This window comes from Ictidomys tridecemlineatus, chromosome 3, assembly GCF_052094955.1.
Source record: "Ictidomys tridecemlineatus isolate mIctTri1 chromosome 3, mIctTri1.hap1, whole genome shotgun sequence".
In the NCBI taxonomy this organism is placed as follows: Eukaryota; Metazoa; Chordata; class Mammalia; order Rodentia; family Sciuridae; genus Ictidomys; species Ictidomys tridecemlineatus.
Window position 1 is genome coordinate 129,024,630 of NC_135479.1, and position 22,288 is coordinate 129,046,917.

The window sequence follows — 22,288 nt, forward strand, 5'->3', positions numbered from 1 at the left end:
GCCAGAGCAACTCAGTAAGACCCTACCTTGAAATAAAAAATAAAAAGGGGGGGATGTGTCTCAGTGGTTAAGTGCTTCTGAGTTCAATCCCCAGTACCCCCTTCCAAATATATATAGCAAATATTGTGAATCTGGGCTGGGGATGTGGCTCAAGTGGTAGCGCGCCTGCGCCCCGGTTAGATCCTCAGCACCACATATAAACAAAGACGTTGTGTCCGCCTAAAACTAAAAAAAAAAAAAAAAAAAAAAAAATTCTCTCTCTCACTCTCTCTTTAAAAAAAAAAAAATTGTGAATCTGTTTTTACCCCTAATAAACTTATGGTCAGGAGGCCATAGGTGACATAAATTCCTCTATTTCCTCATCATTACGGCTTTTGAGTAAGTTCCTGGCCCTACTTTTCACACGTGCCTTAATTACTTTTTGAGTACATACTAAGTGTAATGAACTGGACATGTTATTGGTGATATAGAAGTGTATCTTTTAAAACATTCATATTAAGCATTAAATATATCAAACAATTGATAATGTATGTAAAGAAAGTATGAAAACAAAGAATTCAAACTCTCTAAGTCCATCCCCTTACTCCAATAGTAAATATCTACATATTGAAGAGAAAGGACTGAAGGGGGCCAGAAGGAGACCCTCAAGATCAGTTGGGAGGCTTTATTACAGTCTCCCTCCATCTTCTTCAGTGTTGGGGAACAAGCCCAGGGCCTTGAGAATGCCAGAGGCTACTGCATCTTAGGCAGAAATGTTGAGGTGTTGGGTAGGATGGTCCATGGAAAAGAAATGAGATGGCTGGCTTCAGAGGTGGACTTGACAGTCACTAGTGTGACCTATGTTAAATCGCAACATTTTTGAGCTTTCCTTTCTTTCTTCCTTTTTTTCTTTTTCTCCTCTCTTTGTCTTTCTTTCTTTTTACTGGGGTTGCCCTTTGCTGCCCAGGGTGGGCTCAAATGATCCTCTTGCCTCAGCATCCCAAGGAGCCCAGACTACAGGTAGGCACACGGAGCCAGCTTGAGCCTTGTTTTTGTATCTATAAAATGGGTTGTTATAGTCACTGTTATGCGTCTCCCCATCACCTAGTATAGAAGTTGGCACAAGGGCTGGGGCGTAGCTCAGTGGAAGTGCGCTTGCCTAGCATATATGAGGCGCTGGGTTGGATTCTCAGTACCACATATGAATAAAAAGGAAAAAAAAAAAAAGTTGGCCCCAGACGGCACACACAGAAATCAGTTATAATCGTACCACGGAAGCTCATGAACGCCGGAAGAATGAATATTCTGTCAAACTTGGGACTAGAAGTCGCCGTCTTCTGGACAGGAAAATGAAGGAAGCTGGCGTCTGCAGCACCCACACCCGCAGTCCCGGCAGCTGGGTCGCGCGGCCAGATTCCCCGCCTGGGCCAGCCCCCGCAGACCCGGGCCCGCCCCGCCCCGCTCGCCCCGCCCCCCGCCCGCGCGTCCCCGCCGCCAGCGCCGCGCGCGCCCCGCCCCTGCTGCTGACGTGCGGTGCGGAGCGGGTAGAGCGGGCTCCACCGAGCCGTGCGCTTCCGCGGGCTGCGGGGTCGCTGGGCCTCGTGGCAGGACAGCTCTGCGGGGCTTCGCTCGCTCCCTCCCCTCCCCCTGCCCCCTCGCCTCGCCCGGCGGGGCCGCGCTGCAGCCACAGACCGGAGAAACGGTGAGTGCTGGCGGGAGCGGGGTGGACGGCGGCGCGCGCCCCGCTCTCCCGGGCATTGTCTGGGCGGGGGCGGCGCGGGCACGTGCGCGCCCCTCCTCCACCCGCTGGCCGCGCGGAGGCCGGACCGAGGCGGGGCTGGGGGGAGCCTGAGGCCTCGGAGGGGAGGGGACCGGGGGAGGCTGGGGGAGTGAGGTCGCGAGCCGCCTGTGCGGGAACCGGAATTCGGACGTCCGTGTGCAGGGGTCCTTTTCGAAGGGGCGCTGCGCTTCGTAGGTTAGTGGCTCTCTGAGCCACAGTGGTCAAGCTTTCAGTTTGGTCAGCGTGGTGGCCTGTGGTTGGTATTGGAAACAAAAATTGGCCCAGCACCAGCAAGTTGTGGATTTACCAAAAAGATTCTGGAATGTACCTCCAACCTGTCGCCATCACCGCTGGCCCTTCGCCTCTGAAGGGTGGGCAGAGTGAAAAAGGTGTGGGATACTCCAGGCGCGATGCCGGAGTCAAGCACCGGAGGTGTGAGACAGTGCGGCGTTAGAGTGGAGCCTCGGAAAGTGAGGGCTTGCCAAGAAAGACTGGCTCTATGGGTTGTGGCCACATTGCAGAAGACAATGAGGCTTTTAGTATAACCCCCCATTATGTGTGCAGTTAGGTTAAAAAATAGAAAGTAGAGGAGGGAAAATATCACTGCAGCCCCGACACATCATTCTTCGATGTATGTTTTCTTGTATTTTTCATCTAAGCATGTTTCTTAACAGTTACAGTTGACCCATATTTTCCATTGTTTTTCCTCATGTAAAAAAATGCAATGTAATATTACATGTATTCAGCAGTATCATTCTGTTAAGTAGCAAGTATTCATTGTAGAAGAATTTAAAAATAGACGCAAAACTAGAAAAAGTACTTTACTGTCTAGAGATAATTACCATTGATTGTGTAGACTTTCAAAGATAGGGACAGACAATGCCCTGATTAGTTTTATTTTAAAAGGTTTTGAGAAGGGGAGTAGCATAATCTGCCTGCTACATGGAGGAAGAAGCCAATAAAGAGAGATAGGTGATCAGTTCCAATGCTGTGTACAATAACTTGGTCTAGGCCCATGGCAGTGGAGATGCCAAAGAGTGAAAAGATTAAAAAATAATTTGGAGGGCTGGGGTTGTGGCTCAGTGACAGACTGCTTGCCTAAGATGTGTGAGACACTGGGTTCCATTCTCAACACCTCATATAAATAAATAAATAAATAAATAAATAAATAAATAAATAAATAAATGGCGTGTTGACAACTAAAAAATATTTAAAAAATAATAATTGGAGGTAGAATGAACAAAACTTGAAAGTGAATTGATGAGAAAAGAAAGGAATCTTTGCTTTTGTTTTTTGAGCAACTGAGTAGATAATGGTGTCATTTATTAAGATGCAGAATAGAAGAGAGTAATTTTTTTTAGGTTTTAAAAAAGTTTTTGAATTACTGGGGATTGAACCCTGGGATGCTGTACCACTGAGCTACATCCCAGCTCTTTTTTATTTTTGAGAGAGGATCTCACTAAGTTGCCCAGGCTGGCCTCAGGTTTGTGATCCTTCTGCCTCAGCCTTTCAAGTAGCTAGCATTCGGGTGTGCACCCCTGTGCCCAGCTGGGAGAGAGAAATTTGAGGAGGAAAAAAACATGAGTTTTATTTTGGATGATTTAATTTGAGATGCATATTAGTCATAAAATTGGTATGTTGAGAAAGTAGTTGGATGCACAGGTCTGGAACTCAGGGAGCTTCTAGAACTAGAGATGAACATTTGGGAATGATCAGAATATATCAAAGAAATGGGACTATGTGAGGTCACTTAGGAAAAGAGTGTAGAGAGAGAAGCAAATAGAACTTGGACACTCAGATACTTCCAGAGGGAAAAGGTTGAGCAAACGATGGAGAAGAAGCAGGTTTTTCTCCTCTTAGGAAGCCAAGAGAGGGAGTTTCTGGAAGCTAGCATTGGTCCTCATATCAGTGCTTCTGAAATGTTTAGTAAGATTGTCAGCTGGATTTGACAACCTGAGGCTATTGTTTATCTACAATTCTGAAAGCAGGGGAGGTGGAGAACAAAATAGTCCAGTGGGATGTAAGGAAGTAAAGACAATGAGTGTGTTGCCAGATCTGGTGGCGCACACCTGTAATCCAGGAGACTTGGGAGGCTGTGGCAGTAGGATCACAAGTTGGAGACCAGCCTCAGCAACTTAGACCCCCAGCAACTTATCTCAAACAACCCTCTCAAAATAAAAATATAAAAAGGATTGTGGATGTAGCTTATTGGTAAAGCACCCCTGGGTTCAATCCTCAGTACCAAAAAAAAAAAAGTTTCAAAGGCTAGAGTTTATTTTATACATAAGTTGGAATTTAACTTCATTCTTGAAGGATGAAGAACATTTTGGTAAGTAGAGAAGGTCAAGGTGAAATTGGAACTCATTGGAAGATGATTGTGAAATGTTCAGGCATGCGAACTTTGATGACTAGACCTACAGAGGTAGAAGAACTAGTTCTCCTAGGCAAGGGTTGTTTGATCTGCTTGTATGTAGAGTGGGCTGTATGTGGGGGGACTGTTAATGTGATGGTGGAGAGGGGTGGGGGTGGGGATTCAGCTTTATTTGTAATATTTTTCATTCATAGTGGTGGATACATTGGGGATTGTTTTTGTATTTTTTTCAAGTATTATTCATTCAAGCATATGGGTATACTTTTAAATCAAAATAAAATTTAATTACTGTTTTGAAGTATAGAATTGTTGAGATTTTACTATATTTATGAGATTGTACAACCATCACCAGTATCTCCAAAAAAGAAGCCCTTTGCCTATTAGCAGTGTTGATTCTCCCCTTCCCTCATTTCCCTGGCAACCACTTTCTATGTCTGTGCATTTGCCTGTTTCTAAACATTTCATTATAAGTATAATCTAACATGTGTCTTTTTTCACTTAGTACAGGGTTTTTCGGTGTTCATCTATTTTATAGCTTGTATCAATACTTCCTTCTGATTGCTCAATAATATTCCATTGTAGGAATGTACATTTTGTTTACTATTCATCAATAGATTGGCATTTGGGTTGTTTGCATTTTTTTGCTATTATAAATAATGATATTGTAAGTAATGCTATTATAAATTATGTGTAAAAATATTCATATATAAGTTTGCAAGGATATATGTTTTCATTTTTCTTGAAGACATATGTAGGAGTAGAGTTGCTAGTTCATATGGTAATTCTGTCTTTAATTTTTGAGAAAACACCAAACTTTTCATTATGGCTGCACCATTTTATTTTGCCAAAAATGTATAAGGGTTCCCAATATGTGTTCTTACACATTCTGGCAGACTGTGTTTAATAGTGTTGTGTATGTGCAAACAGCTTTATTGAGGTACAGTTGGCAGGTCACAAACTGCACATATATAGAATGTACAACTTTTTAAGTTTTGATGTAGATATCTGTCTGTGAACCTATCACCACAGTCAAGATAGTAAATATCCAATCTCTCTGAAGTGTCCTCATGCCCCTCTGAAAACTCTTTTCTCCCTATCCTTACCCCTCCCCAACAGGCAGCCATTGCTCACCTTTTCCTTCATACTAGACTTCTTTGCATTTTATGTAAATGGAATAATGTAGTGTGTACTTTTTTGGGCGTGAGGATTAACAAGGATAGAACCCAGGGCCTTGCACATGATAGGCAAGCACTCTACCACTGAGCTATATCTCCAGTCCTTTTTTATTAAGTTGTTGAGACTGATTTCCCAGCTTGCAGTTCTCCTGCCTCAGCCTCTTGAATAGCTGGAATTACAGGTATGTGCCACAACATTCAGCTTAGTGTATTTTATATTTTTTCAAAAACTGGCCTCTTTTACCCAGCATCATTTTGATGTTAATTCACATTATTGTGTATATCAATAGTTTATTCCTTTTTTGGTGCATAAAATTTTATTATACAAATATATTACAACTTATTTAATTCATTCACCAATTAGTGGATTTTGGGGTTGTTTCCAAGAATGTGTGTGGTTATGGGGATTGAACCCAGGGCCTTGTGCATGCTATACACAAGTTGTACCACTGAGCTATGTTCCCAGCCCCAGTCTCTCACTGTGTTCTCCGTCTTTTTTTGGGGGGAGGGGGATGAGGTCTTGTTATATTGCCTGGCTGGTCTTAAACTTCTGTGTTCAAGTGATTCATCCTTCCACTTCAGCTGGCCAAGTGGTGTTTCTGGTTTTTGACTATTACGAATAAAGTTGCTGTAAACATTCATGTCCAAGTTCTTTTTTTTTTTCTGAATTTTTTAATATTTATTTTTTAGTTTTCTGCGGACACAACATCTTTGTTTGTATGTGGTGCTGAGGATCGAACCTGGGCCACATGCATGCCAGGAGAGCGTGCTACCGCTTGAGCCACATTCCCAGCCCCATGTCCAAGTTCTTACATGGACATATACTTTTATTTCTCTTGAATAAATACCCAGGAGTGAAATTTCCAAAGTGTCTGTACCATTTTACATTCCTACTAGTAGTACAGGAGAGTTCCAGTTGTTCCATGTTCTCTAGTTTTTTTTTTTTTTAAACATAGAGAGAAGCATAAAATAGAGACATGCAGACATCTATAATCTGCCTCCCAGATTAATCCTTTTGTCATTTTTCTCTCCCAAATACCACATCTGTGTGGTTAGAAAGTTCAAACATGGTAGACAAGAATAAAATGAAAAAGCAAATCCACTACCCACTGGTAACTATTATTAATCATTTTGATTTTTTTTCTCCCAGAAAGCTTAAAGAAAACATACTTCAGTATTTCTTTTTTCTGTCTTCACTTTTCCCTAGTTTATACAGAAGGAATGAAAATATTCACACTGATTTGTGTCTCCATGTTTCACTTCACAATTTATTTTAGAAATATTTCCATATCAGCCCATTATTTTTCTTTCTTTCTTTCTTTTTTTTTTTTTTTTTTTGGTACTAGGGATTGAACCCAGGGACATTTAACTATTTAGCCACATCACTATCCCTTTTTATATGGGACAGGGCCTTGCAAAGTTGCTGAGGCTGGCTACACATTCTTTTGAATAACTGAATCATAGTCTTAGAGCAAAACAGTTTTGCTATAAGAAAAACACAGATTTGTTCCCAAGCAGTGTTCATATTTGGGGACTTTCTGAACATATTGTGAATTTCACATTTGTTTATGCTTGATTCCATCTGCAGAAAATACTAGGTGAATGCAGAAAACTACACCCTGCTGAATGAATACACAAGCCACACAATTGCAACCTCTAACATCTTATGGGGATCTCAGCTTACTCTTGTTAAGAGTCACACTCATCCACATCTACTGTTAAAACTGTCTTGTCAACTTCAGATAACCCTCCTGCTATTTCACAGTAACACACAAGCTACAATCTTTCAGGCCCACTTCCACAAGCAAACTTGGTCTTTTTCAAGGTAAGATGTCATTTATTATAGCATTTATGTGTTTCTTAACCGTCTAACATATAGAGAAGTAGGCTACCATTTTTATTAGATTCCCCTTTTTATGTCACTAAGTGAAGTTTTTCAATTTTGTGTCCAATCCTATTTTCCCCATAAGCCAGGTGGTTTTATTATGCAGATTTACATAGTGAGGTTATTTTTTAAGAATAACATCAAATTATAGAAGAACTGATTTGTTCCAAAGAATGAATGTACCCTGTTTCTTTAATTTATAATTTTTTAGTTTTATTTTAAGGAATTAATATATATACCAAAGAGCACATAAGTATCTTTTTAAGTAATAAATAATAAGGCAGGAAATAGCTATTTTTTATCTACCACCTAGTAAGAAATAGGAAATTATAGCTTGTCATGGAGGCACACATTGTAATCCCATCAACTTGGGAAGCTGAGGCAGGAAGATCCCAAGTTCAGGGCCAGCCTCAGTGACTTAGACTCTTAGCAGGTTAACTCAAAATAAAAAAACAAAAGGACTGGGGATGTAACTCAGTGGAAAGTGCCTTTGGGTTCAAGCCCTAGTACCAAAACAAAAAGGGAAATTATGAATACTTTGAATCTCCCTTATTCTCTCTCACTGATCATTTTATATTTTTTTGAATATCTGAAATATCTAATAATAAAATTAGAAAGTATTAAAGTATTAATATCTCTTCATTTTTGGGGGGTGGTACCAGGGATCGAAATCGGGTGCACTCAATGATTGAACCACATCTCCAGCCCTATTTTGTATTTTATTTAGAGATAGGGTCTGAGTTGCTTAGCCCCTCGCTTGCTGTTGCTGAGGCTGGCTTTGAACTCACCATCCTTCTGCCTCACCCTCCCAAACTGCTGGGATTACAGGCATGTGCTGCGCCCAGCACAACTGGTCTTCATAATGTTTATTCCCTAACTGCCTGCCCTACTGCAAGCATACAGATAGTGTGCATGCATACTTGAGTGAAGGATAACCTGTACATATGTAAATATATATTTAGCTGTTGAAGGTAAATGCTTCATGATGCATGCCTGTAATCCCAGATACTTGAATGCCTGAGGCAGGAAGATAACAAGTTCAAGGCCAATCTTGGCAACTTAAGGAAACCCTTCTCAAAATAAAAAATAAGAAGAGTTGGGGATGTAGCTTAGTAGTAGAGGACCCCTGAGTTCAATCCCCAATTCTGCCAGTATTGTTTAAAAAAGAAAAAAAAAAAGATACATATCTGCACAGATGTGTGTGTGTGTGTGTGTGTGTGTGTGTGTGTGTGTACAACCATTACCACATCTAATTCTAGAAAATTTTCGTCAGGTAAATTTTTGTAGGTGTGTAGATTTAGGCACTGTTATTTTAAAGAATAAAGCAGTTTTCTAAAAAAATATATATATGTTTTAAGGTACTTGTTTTCCTTCTGGAATCTCACCTCCAGATAGAAAACTATGTAACTTATGCCCATAGGAGTAATTCTGTTTGAAAGCTCCAGCAAAAGTTCCTGCTTAACAAAGTGTATAAGATTTGCCTCAGTTATGTATGCACAGTGATTGTGTGCAAAAATTTGACATTCTTGATCTAGTCTAGTTCTTTTTCTCCATTTTTAACCTGGACTTGTAGATAAGTAAGTTTTATTTCCTTTTTGTTTCTGCTATAAAAATTTCTGCTAGAAAAAATTTTAATGGCTTCATAACTGAAACACACAATTACCATGTAAGTTAGAACCATCATTTTATTGGACAATTCAGTGGTCTTTGTTGGAAACTGACTTAAAGGAAGTCACTAGAGGGTTATGTGGCCTCCCTTAAGTCAGCTTAAGAATTTATCTTAAATCTCCTAAAACACTTAAATGTCCCACGTTGCTCACTCTTCCAGAAAAATTATGTTGAATTAACTGGGGAAGTAAAGGAATGGTAAAACTTAACTAAGGTCAGCTCTTGAGTTGTTGCATTAGTAAGTAAAAACAGTGACTTGGATAATTTAGAATAATTTTTTTATCCTTAACTTTTTTTTTTTTAAAGAGAGAGAGAGAGAGAATTTTTAATATTTATTTTTTAGTTCTCGGCAGACACAACATCTTTGTTGGTATGTGGTGCTGAGGATCGAACCCGGGTCGCACGCATGCCAGGCGAGCGCGCTACCACTTGAGCCACATCCCCAGCCCCTATCCTTAACTTTTATTTCTAAATATCTTTATTTTGTTTATTTATTTTTATGTGATGCTGAGGATCGAACCCAGTGCCTTACATGTGGGAAGCAGGCACTCTGCCATTGAGGCACAACCCCAGCTCTATAGTTAACTTTTCTATGTGCTTGTTGGCAAGGTTGGAGATAGAGTACTGGCCTGAATTGATCCTGGGTCTTATTAGAAAGTTGTATAGTCTTAAACAGTTTTATTTGTAATAGGAAAGTGGTTATTTTTTTGAGCTGAAGATACATAATTCTTAATAAAGAAACAATATTTTTGAGCTAAGATCTCTAGCTTTTCTGTTTTGCTCAGCTCTTTTCATGTCACATTGGGAAAGGCCCACATCAGTTTGATACTAAGAGCAGAGACCTCTCTCAACTTCCCACCATTTTCATCGTGTAAAATTGTGATTATTTTTTCTTAAAAGACCTGTTTTGGGCTGGGGTTATGGCTCAGTGGTAGGAGCGCTTGCCAGGCATGTGTGAAGCACTACATTTGATTCTCAGCACCACATATAAATGAAGTACATTGACAACTAAAAAAAAAAATATATATATATATATATATGTATGTATATAAAAGAGTTGGTTTTGTTTCTATACCAGATGAGTTGAAAAAACAGTGATTGCCAGGTGTAGTGGTACATGCTTGTAATCCCAGCATCTCAGGAGGCTGAGGCAGGAATGTTGCAAGTTTGGAGCAAACCTCTGTAACTTAGTGAGACCCTGTCTCAAAATAAAAAATAAAAAGAGCTGGAATGTAGATCAGTGGTAAAGTGCTTCTAGACTCAATCCCCAGTATGGGGATGGGGCAGGGGTGGGGAGAAGAAATGAAAAAAAGAAAGAATAAATAGCTATCATGCTGCTTGGGGAAATGGAGGCAGGAGAATCAAGTTCCAGGTGAGCCTGGGCAACTTAGTGAGACTCTCTCAAGCAAAATAAAATGGGTTTGGTATGTGGTCCACTAGTAGAGCACTTGCCTTGCATGTGTGAAACTGTGAGTTGAATCCCAGTACCTTCTGCCCCGAACACAGACACACAGAAAGAAAAAAAACAGTGATTGTTGGCCAACAATTTAGAACATATTCAAAAAGTTTTGTGTATAAGAATAATTAGCATAATTTTTGTCAGTACCAACTCTAAGGAAAATCAGAACAAAATCTGTTTTCTCATTAATTTCCCTTGGTCTAACTTTCCTGTAATAGATTATTTCAGATTACTTCTAGGATAACCATAATTTGGGGGAGAAAATTAGATGAATTTTTTTTCAGTTTCTATGTCAGTGAGAAATGACAATCTTATTTAAAGATAAATTTAAATTGACATTGAAATATATTTTGATTCTTTTGATTCTATTTACCTAATAATTTTTCTCAGTAAAATATTAAAATGGGAATATATTCCTAGAGTTTACATTGGATTCTTTGGGAATCCTGGATGGTATTTGGGTCATAATTGCTGCTATTTTTAGTTTGCAAACCATAATTCATGAGGGGCTGGTGTTGTGGCTTAGTGGTGGAGCGCTCACCTAGCACGTGCAAGGCCCTGGGTTCGGTCCTCAGCACCACATAAAAATAAATAAAATAAGGATTGTGTACAACTAAAAAATAAAATATTTTAAAAAATATAATTCATGAAAGGATCTTATATATTTGAATTACTAAAAGTCAATGGCATTAAAATGTTCTTAAAAGTCCAGCATTAGACATGTGCCATGCAGATCACCTTCCTTCTAGCTCCTTTAGTACCATTTTAGGATTTAGCCTTTGTTTAGTCTGTTTCTTTTACTATAATTGGCATCAAAACCTTCTAGTTATGGGCTGCGGTTGTAGCTCAAGTGGTAAGAGTGCTTGCCTCGCATGCATGAGGCACTGGGTTCGATTCTCAGCACCACATAAAAATAAAGATATTGTGTCCATCTACAGCTAAAAAATTTTAAGGAAACTTTCCAGTTATGATGTATTAGACTTTTATCCCCCCCGCCCCGCTGTATTAGTCTTTTAATACCCTGCTGGATTAGATTTATATCTGTATTTGCAAATAAAAACTGTTCTGTCATTTTCTTGTGAAAATGTCTGTGTCCATATTTCCATTAGTTTGGGTATATTATGTTTTTTTCATTGTTGTCAGTTTTTATTTTGCTTAATTATAATTTCCTCTTTGAGCCATGAGTTAGTTATTGCATAGTATCTTCTATATAGTGAGTTAATAATTTAATATTATTATCAGAGAATATGGTCATAACACTTCCACATTTTTTGCAGTAGTTTAGACTTTCTTCATTTCCTGTTATAATCATCCTTCAGTGTGCTTGGGGAGTTGATACCAAAATCCAAGGATGCTTGAGGCCCTTACATAAAATGGTATAGTATTTGCATATAATTTATGCATATCCTTCCGTATACTTTAAATTCTCACTAGATTACTTGTAATACTTAATACAATATAAAAGCTATATAGGTAGTTATTTTACTGAATCATTTAGGGAATGATGTCAAAAGTCTGTACATGTGTAGTACAGACACAATTTTTTTCCCCTGGTTATTTTTTTGTTCCACAGTTGGTTGAATCTCTGGTTGTAGAACCTGATGGTGCAGTGGACTAACACTGTATCTGATTTAAATTTAATGCATTTTTATAAATATTTTAACTGGATTTTTCCTCTGTTGGGTTTAGAATTGTGTTAAGTCTGGCTTGTTAATTGCATTATTTGTATCTTTATTTTTATCTGTCATCTTGATTCTTTTAAATATTTTGAGAGATATGTTTAGATTTTCCTACAATTATAATTTCTTAAATTCTCCTTGTATTTACATTTTCAGGGTTTTTGTGTGTATTTTAATACTATGCTGTTTGCTGAATGGTTTATGACATACCTTTTTGATAATTTTTTAATAGTATCCTAATTTTTATCATATTAAATATTTTTGCTTTGAATTGTTCTATTAATATTGCCATGTGTACTATCTTTTTTTTTTAAACCAATATGTCTAATAGTTTTGTATATCTATTTTAAACATTCGGCTATGGTGCCTTTGAAGGTGTAAAAATATTAAAAAATAGATTTGCAAGTATTGTGAAAGGAATGATGAAACCTAGTGCAAGCTAGTTATGTTCCCTGTGGGTATTTGTACTTGGCAAATATGTTAACCCTTTATTCATTTATTCAGCAAACTTATTGACTATTTCTAGGAACTTTGGATGGGGTATGTGGGAAGAGCTCCGTTGGATAGGGTGGTCAGGGAATCCTCTGACAAAGTAAATGTTTGAGTTGGGATCTGATAAAGTTAATCTAGAGGAAAAGCATTCCCGGAAAAAAGAACTATAAGCCCAAAAGTTGTAATGAAAAATTGAACTGTATTTGAAGAACAGAAAGAACCAACATGTGAGATCTTAAAGATCAAGAATGGAGAGGGAGCCAGAGCCCAGTTCTTGTAGGGTCTTACAGGTCATACTGAGGAATGTGAATTACTCTATTATGGGATTCCATTAGGTTGTAATCAGGTGATGACAGAAAATATATTTTTATAGTTCATTTCTAAATTGAGGTATAGTTTATATATAGTAAAATAGGCAGATCTTAAGGGTCCAGTTGGGAGAGTTTTTGTGATTGCATATGTCTGAGTAACTTAAACCCTTTATTAAGCTATAAAACATTTGTCAACCCAGAAGGAACCTTTATTCCTCCTCTTAATAAGTCACCAGCACCCTCAACTAGACTTTCCATTTCTTTCACCATTAATTTATCATTTCTAGGACTTCATGTAAATAATACCATTTCATTTAGTGTGTGTGTTCTTCCCTACTCCCCTTTAGTTTTTCTTCCAAAGCTGGGGATTGAATCTAGACTTCTAGCATGCTAGGTAAACTGCTCTTCCACTGAGCCACAGCCCCAGTTCCCTTGTGAATATGTTTTGGTTTCTTTGCTTAACATAATGATTTTAAGATTCATCCCTATGGTTGCTTGAATCAGAATTTCATATACCACAATTTTCCATTCCCCTATTTGGTTTTCGTTTTTGTTTTTTTGGTGGTGCAAGGGATTGAACCCAGGGCTTTGTACATGCAAGGCAAATGCTCTACCAAGTGAGCTATATCCCCAGCCCGTGTTCAGGTTTTTGTAGACATTTTTTGCCGCAGTCTGGCTGGGCACGGATAACCAAGCCACCGCAAAGCCTAGTAGGTTCAAACAGCAACTACTTTATTTCAACTCTCACCCGCACTGCATGAATGCTTTTCCGCCAACGCCACCCACGTGGCCCTTCCAGAAAACCCCCACACCTGAAATCCCTCCTCCAGCACTTCACCAACCAATGGGAACTCTCCCGGCATCCAAGGTAGCCGTTGCCCCATTGCCCATCAGTAAAGGTCAAATATACAATACAATCAATCCAGCATCACAGCAATTATATATAGCTTAACCCAAATCATCATCTCAATGGTTCACCATTCAAACATTCCCTCTGGCAAATGCATTCAGACTGGCTGTGGCTGTCAACAATTTTTGAAGCATCTCTTTGGCTAATAGAAGGAATGGATTACATGTTCTCTTATTCATGTATTTAATAAAAGAATACTGGTTATATTATTTACAAGGGAGAAATTATTTAAAGTGAAAAATATAGAAGAGGCAGGGCCAAAGAACTATAAAATCATTGCCAGAATTTTAGGAATGTCAGTCTGGAAGCAGATGGGAAAATGATTGTGATTGGGCTAATTCCCTTCACCCGTATAAGCTAGAGGAGAAAGTATTTTTTTGGGGGGGGGAATTAAACCCACTGAGCAATATCTCCAGCCCTTTTTAAAATATTTTACTTAGAAACAGGCTCTCACTGAATTGCTTAGGGCCTTGCTAAGTTGCTGAGGCTGGCCTTGAACTCACCATCTGCCTGCCTCAGCCTCTTCAGCCTCTCAAGCCACCAGGATTACAGGCATCAGCCACCGTGCCCAGCTAATGGGAAAGTATTGAGTGAGACTTCAAAGTTCAGAGGTTCTAATGAGGTTCAGATTCCATGAGGAGCATAGAATTATTGAGAAGTTTTTGGCAGATTTTTCAGAGGCCTCATTTATCAGATTTCACTCTTTCCCCTCAAGAATTGGTCAAGTCTTGTACAATCAATGTGGTATTTGCAAAATATGGAATAAAAGACTATGTTTTAGCTCTTCCCTGACATGAAAACTAAGACTAATTTTTTTTGTTTGTTTGTTTTTGGCAGTTCTAGGGATTGAACCCAGGGCCTCATGCAAGCTAGGCAAGTGCTCTACTACTGAGCTATATTGCAGGCCCTTTTTATTTTTAGTTTTGAGACATGGTCTTCCTAAGTTGCAAAGGCTGGTCTCCAACTTACAATCCTCCTGCCTTGGCCTTTGAAGTAGCTGGAATTACAGGTGTGCACTACTGAACCAGGTTAGGAAATAAGATCTTTTTTGTTGTTGTTGTTGTAGATGGACACAATATCTTTATTTATTTTTTATGGTGCTGAGGATCAAACCCAGTGCCTCATGTGTGCAAGGCAAGCACTCTACCACTGAGCTATAACCCCAGGCCATAAATTAGATCTTTTAATACGAATTTTCAGTGATTCTCACATCATATATATATATATATATATATATATATATATATTTTTTTTTTTTTTTTTTTTAGAGAGTGAGAGAGGAGAGAGAGAATTTTTAATATTTATTTTTTAGTTCTCGGCGGACACAACATCTTTGTTTGTATGTGGTGCTGAGGATCGAACCCGGGCCGCACGCATGCCAGGCGAGCGTGCTACCGCTTGAGCCACATCCCCAGCCCCAATTTTTTTAAATACCTTTATTTTATTTATTTATTTTTATGTGGTGCTGAGGATCGAACCCAGGGCCTTGCATGTGCTAGACAAGTACTCTACCGCTGTGCCCCAGCCCCACCCCCACCCCTAATTTTTGTTCTTAATTATATAATTTTCTTTTTTAAAATTGTTTTTCTCTTGGGTTTTATTTATACTATAAAACATTAATAAATTTTGTTATGTTTTTGGTCTTTAAACCTTTGTCAGAAACAGACTTGCATGTGTTATTTGAATGAATACGGTAAATGATGTGATATTTAAATATAGCATTTCTGTAAGATTTTGTTTTCTTGTGTTGGTTACAGGGATAAAAACATTTATTTTCCAAGTTTAAAATGACAATATTTGCTTTTTATAATTAGGCTGTTTTGTTAGATAAAATTTTAAGTTGAGGGAATGAATGACAATAGTAGTCCTTATTTTCATTTGCTTCTGTATTTGATTTTGATCTCATAAATCCATTCTCACAGACAAATTGTAAGTGGTAACTTTTTTTTTTAACTAGTTCACATTATTATTCTTTTAAATTTCAACTGAAAACCTAAGAGGATTAATGTAGGACATTTTGTTTCAAAGAGGAATTGATGATATCTAACAACTGCTCACGTTTTCTTTATATAAATACAAGTCACACAAGAAGAACTCAACTTAATATTATCGTGGGTCATTTGTTCCACATTCCATTCAGTTATTTATTACATGGTGAGGAGAGTATGCCTTCATAGACATGCCTAGCTTTAGCAAGCATTTTGTTTGAATGTGGCAAACTTTAGTATTCCTTAAAGACACAAGCAGACTTGAATTATTAAAAAATGTTCTGTAAAAGCTAAATCTTCCTTCAGGATGTTTTTCAGCTTAAATGTTCCCAAGGATGATCAGAAAAGTTCTATTTCAAGGACTTCATGAGAAATGAATTACCTTGGCAGGGCAAGTTAACTCATTGGTGGTTTCTTCCTTACCACCCCACCCCCAAATTTTTCTGGTTCCCTAGTTTTAGAGCAGATGTCAGAAGAGTTTTACCTTCTCTCTTAAGTGAGAATAAGACAAATACTTTATTTTTTCTTCAAGGATCCCAAGCCTTTCTAGGTTGGAGCCATTGTTATTCTTGAGCTTGTTTGTGAATTGGCAGGAAACTGCAAATAATGAATTCCACAGAATGGAGAGGTGAAGATGATGCTGGACTTGCATTTATCTATATAGATAATGTCATAAGATTTGGCAAACTGTAGAAGTAGGTGGCCATAGAGGAAGTAGTATGGTACAGGAAAAAATTTGAACATTTTCTGGGATGTATCAATCTCTGCTTCTGGGTTTATCTGCAAGTAGTTTTCGGTTAGTTTTTTATTTTGTTTTGTTTACTCCTGTCTTTGTTAGAGAAGAAGAAATGAGGTTTATTGATTTTTTTTTCCCCCAAGAGTGTGTTCTTTTTATAACTGCACAAGATTTTCTAAAATGAGTTACAGACCAAAGAAGAAATAAAGACTTTATTTTTACTTTTTATAAACTTTAAAAATAGATAATTAGATTCCAGGCCTCTCCAAAAATCTTTATATTCTAAATTATAGCAGGTAACTAATGATTATGAACAAATGTTAAGTGGCTTGATTTGGGATGTTTATATAAATGCTGCATGCTTTGGGAATATTTTTAAGCTCAGTAATATAATACAAAATAAGTTACAGGAAAAATGTTGTCTCAGAGGATATACGTATATATCATTACATGTTGAATCTCCTGCTTGAATCAAGTGAGTATATCTCCAAGTTGGATTAAGTTTTTTTAAATTATACATGTTATTTATCTAAATCAATAAGAAATTCACAATCCAATAGAAATATGTGCAGAAGATACAAACTAAAGTGGTTTGTACCAACTTGCAGTCCCACTGGCAGTGTGCCTTTTTCCCCACAATGCTCACCAATATTTATTGTTTCTTGTTTTCTTCATAAATTGGCATTCTGACTAGAGTGAGATGAAATTTCAGTGTAGTTTTAATTTGCATTTCTCTAACTGATATTGATGTTGAATAGATTGAGTTCTTGTTTCTTGTTTATTTATGTCCTGTCTTAGTGAAAGAACTTAACTTAGAAAGGAGGAGCATTGATTTATTTATTGTAGTGCTGGGGTTTGAACCCAGATCCTCAAGCATGATGGGCAAGCACTCTACCAACCATGCTGCTAGTGGTATGAGGTTATTAAGATTTTAAAATGTGGTTAGTCCAAATTAAGATGTGCTGTATGTGTAAAATACATGGTAGATTTTAAAGAGTTAGGGGAAAATGTAATAATGCAGAATCTCATTTGTATATATTGATTGCATTGTTGGAATAATAATTTAGTTATTGTATATTATTTAATAATTTATATTAGGCAAAATATACTATTAAAGTTCATTTTTCCCATTTCCCTTTACTTAAAAAAAATTTTTTTAGTTGTAGTTGGACACAATACTTTTAATTTATTTATTTATCTTTATCTTTATGTGGTGCTGAGGATGGAACCCAGAGGCTCACATGTGCTAGGTGAGCGCTGTACTGCTGAGCCACAACCCAAGCCCTTCCCAATATTTTTAAAATGCTGCTAGAAATTTTAAAATTCTCTGTGTGGCTCACATTTCTATTCAACGGTGCTAGTTTGGACAGTATGTTCTAAACCGATTCATGAAATGTTTATGTGGTCAGTGAAACCCAGTTTAGAAGAGAGACACTGACCAATGAAACTTTCTGCAGTGTTACAAATATTCCGTATCTGTGCTGTCCAGTATAGTAGCTTTGAGCTATTAAATGTGAAATTTTAAATGTGAAATGTGAAAAATTACAGTGTGGAAAAACAGGATTGAATTTTAAATTGTATTTCATTTTAATTAATTTATATTAATTAAATGTTTAGTGATTAAATCCAAAATTTGAAATGCTCTGAAATCTGAAACTTTTGAATGCTGATATGATACTCAAAAAGTTTTGAATTTCAGACTTATTTATTTATTTATTTATTTATTTATTTATTGGTACCAGGGATTGAACTCAGGGGCACTCAACCATTGAGCCACATCCTCAGCCCTATTTTGTATTTTATTTAGAGGCAGAGTCTTACTGAGTTGCTTAGTGCCACAATGTATTAGGACAGGGTAAATCCAGAGGATTTATGGGATTCTTTTAGTTAAAAGATTTATTTCTAGGCCTTGTTACCATATTTCCAACTTGTTAAATAGTTTAATGTGTGCACAGTTTGTGTTTATTATGAGTAACAGTAAATGATTAGTAATAATTTTATAATTTTTTGAGTTCCTCTTGTATAACAAGCACTATGTAAGAACTACAAATTATTTATTAAGTTCCTAACTGCATTTCTGCATTTTGTAATATGCATTGTTAGTTCCAAGATACTTTGTGGGCTTAACAAGTTTTCCTCAAAGTCTGGTATCTTTATTTTTCTCATGTGGATCCTTTTGTGAAAACTGGGCTCCTCATAAAAAGCAAGCAATGTGTTATATTGTTAAAGGATTTTTCTCTTGAAAGGGAAACCCATGCTTTTAACAGATGACTGAGGATGAAAAATTTGGGGAAACTTTTGAAGTTAAGTTTATGCTTTTGGTTCTAAAAGGGGTATGTAGAGCCAGGCACAGTGGTGCATGCCTGTAAACCAAGCAGCTCAGAAAGTTAAGGCAGAAGGATCACAAATTTGAGACCAGCCTCATCAACCTAAGCACTTATCTTGAAATAAAAAATAGAAAGGGCTGGGGATGTAGCTCAGTGGCAAAATATCCCTGTATTGAAACCCCAGTTCTAAATAAATAAATTAATTAATAATAATGTACATATCCAAGTTGGGTGTCCCTAACTTGAAAATCCAAAATTTGAAATGCTCTGAAATCTGAAACTTTTGAATGCTGATATGATACTCAAAAAGTTTTGAATTTCAGACTTATTTATTTATTTATTTATTTATTGGTACCAGGGATTGAACTCAGGGGCACTCAACCATTGAGCCACATCCTCAGCCCTATTTTGTATTTTATTTAGAGGCAGAGTCTTACTGAGTTGCTTAGTGCCTTGATGATGATGAGGGTGGCTTTGAACTCATGATCTTACTGTCTCAGACTCCAAAGCCCCTGGGATTATAGGTGTGCACCACCGCACCCGGCGAATTTCAGATTTTTGAATTAGGGATATTCATCCTGAAAAGTCTTGTGCAAGAATTCCACAATCTGAAGAAATCTAAAATCTGAAGCATTTCTTGTCCCAGTATTTTAGATCAGGGACAACTTGTATACTGATTCATAAGTGCAGTATTATGTAATATTGATTTCTTTATTCTCTTTGTGTGTACATATGCATTTGTAAGTGTTAGAATTGTATAATATTAATTAATTAATTAATTATTTTTACAGTGAAGAACTGAATGTCATCATGTCAGGCATCAAGCGAACAATCAAAGAAACCGACCCTGATTACGAGGATGTATCTGTGGCCCTTCCAAATAAGCGGCATAAAGCAATTGAGAATTCAGGTAAAAATGGGCTACCTTAGGAAACTATTACTGCTTTGTTAATATTTGCCTCCACTTTAAAATGAATAATACCTAAAATGAAATGAATTTCCAATTTACATATAATTTGAAGGGGTTTGTGAGCAAAGTGCTCTGTATAATGATAATATACCATTTGTTGCATAAAAGGTAGACCATCTGGCAGTATCATGATCAAGTAGATATTGAACGTAGCAATAATGAGACAGGCTACACATTTTAGCTATCATGGTATATTAGTAATCATGAAGTCTTATGTGTACAATAGTGGGTATCAGGTGAGAAGATTTCTTATAGTTGATACATAGATTGAGGTTTTAATGTGCATAAAGAAAAAGAATGAACTCATCAAACTTGTAGTTCCATGGCTACTATTTCTCTAGATAAAATTAAAATTATTTAAAAATATTATTTGTGTTAAAACATTTCACATTGTTTTCAGATTTTTAGGAGTTATCTTAAAAGTGATATATGAATGATATATGGAAATTTGGGGAACATTTATCTAGTTCAATCCCTGTACTTACCTAGCTGCTTTTAGTGGGTTCAGAGGCATTAATTATTTGCCCATCATTATACAATTTCTTGAGGAGCAAATCATCAACTGTGTGTCTGTAGTGATCAAGAATGTCTTAAGCTATCTAAAAAAAAATTGCAAATTTGTGCAATAAATTATTGCTGAAATTTATGTTTATTTAAATACCTGACTTGTGCACAGAAAGCATCAAAGTTATAGCTCATGTGTTGCAGTTTCACAAAGATTAAGACCCCTATAATTTAAATGGTGAAAAAAATTCTTGTCTCTAAAAGTATAGTCAAGTCATACATATTCAGAAGTCTTTTTGGAAGGAAAATAGTAAAATTCAATCCTAAATAATGAAAACATTTCACTTCAACTTCCCCCTCTTGTTGTAATTTTATGTGGAAATGTCATTTCTTTTTAATAACAAGCCAGATAAATATAGAGTTATCATTTAACATACATCTATTGCTCAAAATCTTCACATGCACACCCCCCCACCCTAAAAAGAATAGAGAAAAGTGGTTTTATCACTGTAGCCCTCTGTCTTTGGTTTAAATCTAGTGTGAGTTCCCAAACCCTATTTAAGAAAGGACAATTTTTTGTTACTAAGGACCATTTGCTGCTGTTTCTATTGGTTTCCTTCTACCTAATCCTAATCTTTTTTTTTCCTAAGAATTTTTTGCAGTATAGATTTAGTCATATATTTCCCTTTGCTTATGTTATTTTGTTTTGGCTTGCTTTTGCTTTTCAATCTTCTGAGAAAGATATAATATATTAAGTGTCAGGAATTTATGGTATGAAACAATGAGCGTGGTACCTGATTCTCAGCATCTGAGAATATTTGTTGGTTTATGTATACAACATTTATGTATACTTTTACATATAAATTTAGATACATAAAATTTATATATATTTTATATATTTAATAATAGTTATGTTATTTTTATAATTAATTATATGTAACATCATTTTAAGTATTATTTTTTACCTATAAAATACCCAGTGATCTTGAAAATATTTTTTAAATATGAGAAATATACTAGTTGTTTCTCTCTATGCAGACAAATACATAATGTCAGTAATTTAAACCAATTTTTTTTGTGTGTGTGTGTTGTGCTATGTTAACCAAATTTTTGTTGGTCTAGTTTTTTTGTTTTGGTTTGGTTTGGGCTTTTTTGTTTATTTGTTTTGTTTTGAAGGGAACTCACTGTGTTTCCCAGGCTGGCCTCTAACTCCTTGGCTCAAGTGAGCTTCATGCTCAGCTTCCCAAGTAGCTGGGTCTGTAAGTACGCACCACCATGGCCTACTACAGGAGCACTGTTTTGATGATGGTAGTGATTTTGAACCCAGGACCTAGAGCATGATAAGCATGCAGTGTACCACTAAGCTAATTCCTCAGCCCCACCCATTACTAATTTTAAATTCCCAATTCCCTGACATATTTTATGTGGATAAAATGACACAGATTTATCAAAGAGTCAAAAAAATTTTTTGTTATTTTTTCATATGCTGTACTCCAAAGCATAGGTGCTGAATTTTTCATGTCACAAACACAAGGATCATATTTGCTAAATCCCAGATTTACTTTTTAAGCAATCATATCACTGCTCTTTGTTTTGGTGTTCTATCTAGTCGCACTGTGTGTTTTGTTATATTTAACTCTGAGTTGTGTATTGCTTTGAGTAGTCATCATCTGAGATCTAGTGCCTTCAAAGGATTTGTTTTCTTTTGATTTCTTTCTTTGCTCATTCTTTCAGGTATTTATCATAAGAAATTGCTGAACTGCCTATTAGCCCATTCTCTGCAGAAGGAAACTTCTCCTGTTATATATTGCTCTAGTATCACAGATTACTTTTTCCTCAGCTCTTTACTATCTTTTTCTTTGGACCTCTGGTTTTTCACAGGCCACCAAATATTTTAGAATTTCTTGATTTTTTTTTTTTTTTACTTCTTCCTTTTTTGCTAATTTCATTTTGATGTAATTATTTTCCTATTTTTTTATTGGTGCATTATAGATGCACATGATAGTGGGGTTCATTGCTGCATATTCATATATACACACAATATAACAATATAA

At 36.7% G+C, this 22,288-nt stretch overlaps 1 protein-coding gene across 10 annotated transcripts in view; it reads left to right on the top strand.

Moving 5' to 3' along the window:
* Positions 1-1,474: 1,474 nt before the first annotated feature.
* The window catches only part of Yeats2 (YEATS domain containing 2), an 89,181-nt gene continuing 68,367 nt past the window's right edge, over positions 1,475-22,288 (top strand). For 4 of the 10 annotated variants that reach the window (XM_078043778.1, XM_078043774.1, XM_078043777.1 and 1 more), the window contains exons 1-2: positions 1,479-1,681; positions 19,552-19,670. In XM_078043778.1, coding sequence (XP_077899904.1) covers positions 19,571-19,670 — 100 coding nt within the window. In that variant the 5' untranslated portion in view covers positions 1,479-1,681; positions 19,552-19,570. Of the gene's footprint in view, positions 1,682-6,893; positions 7,131-17,664; positions 17,684-19,551; positions 19,671-22,288 lie in introns of those variants that run through there. The other 6 variants (XM_078043780.1, XM_078043781.1, XM_078043782.1 and 3 more) reach the window with 4 other exon arrangements.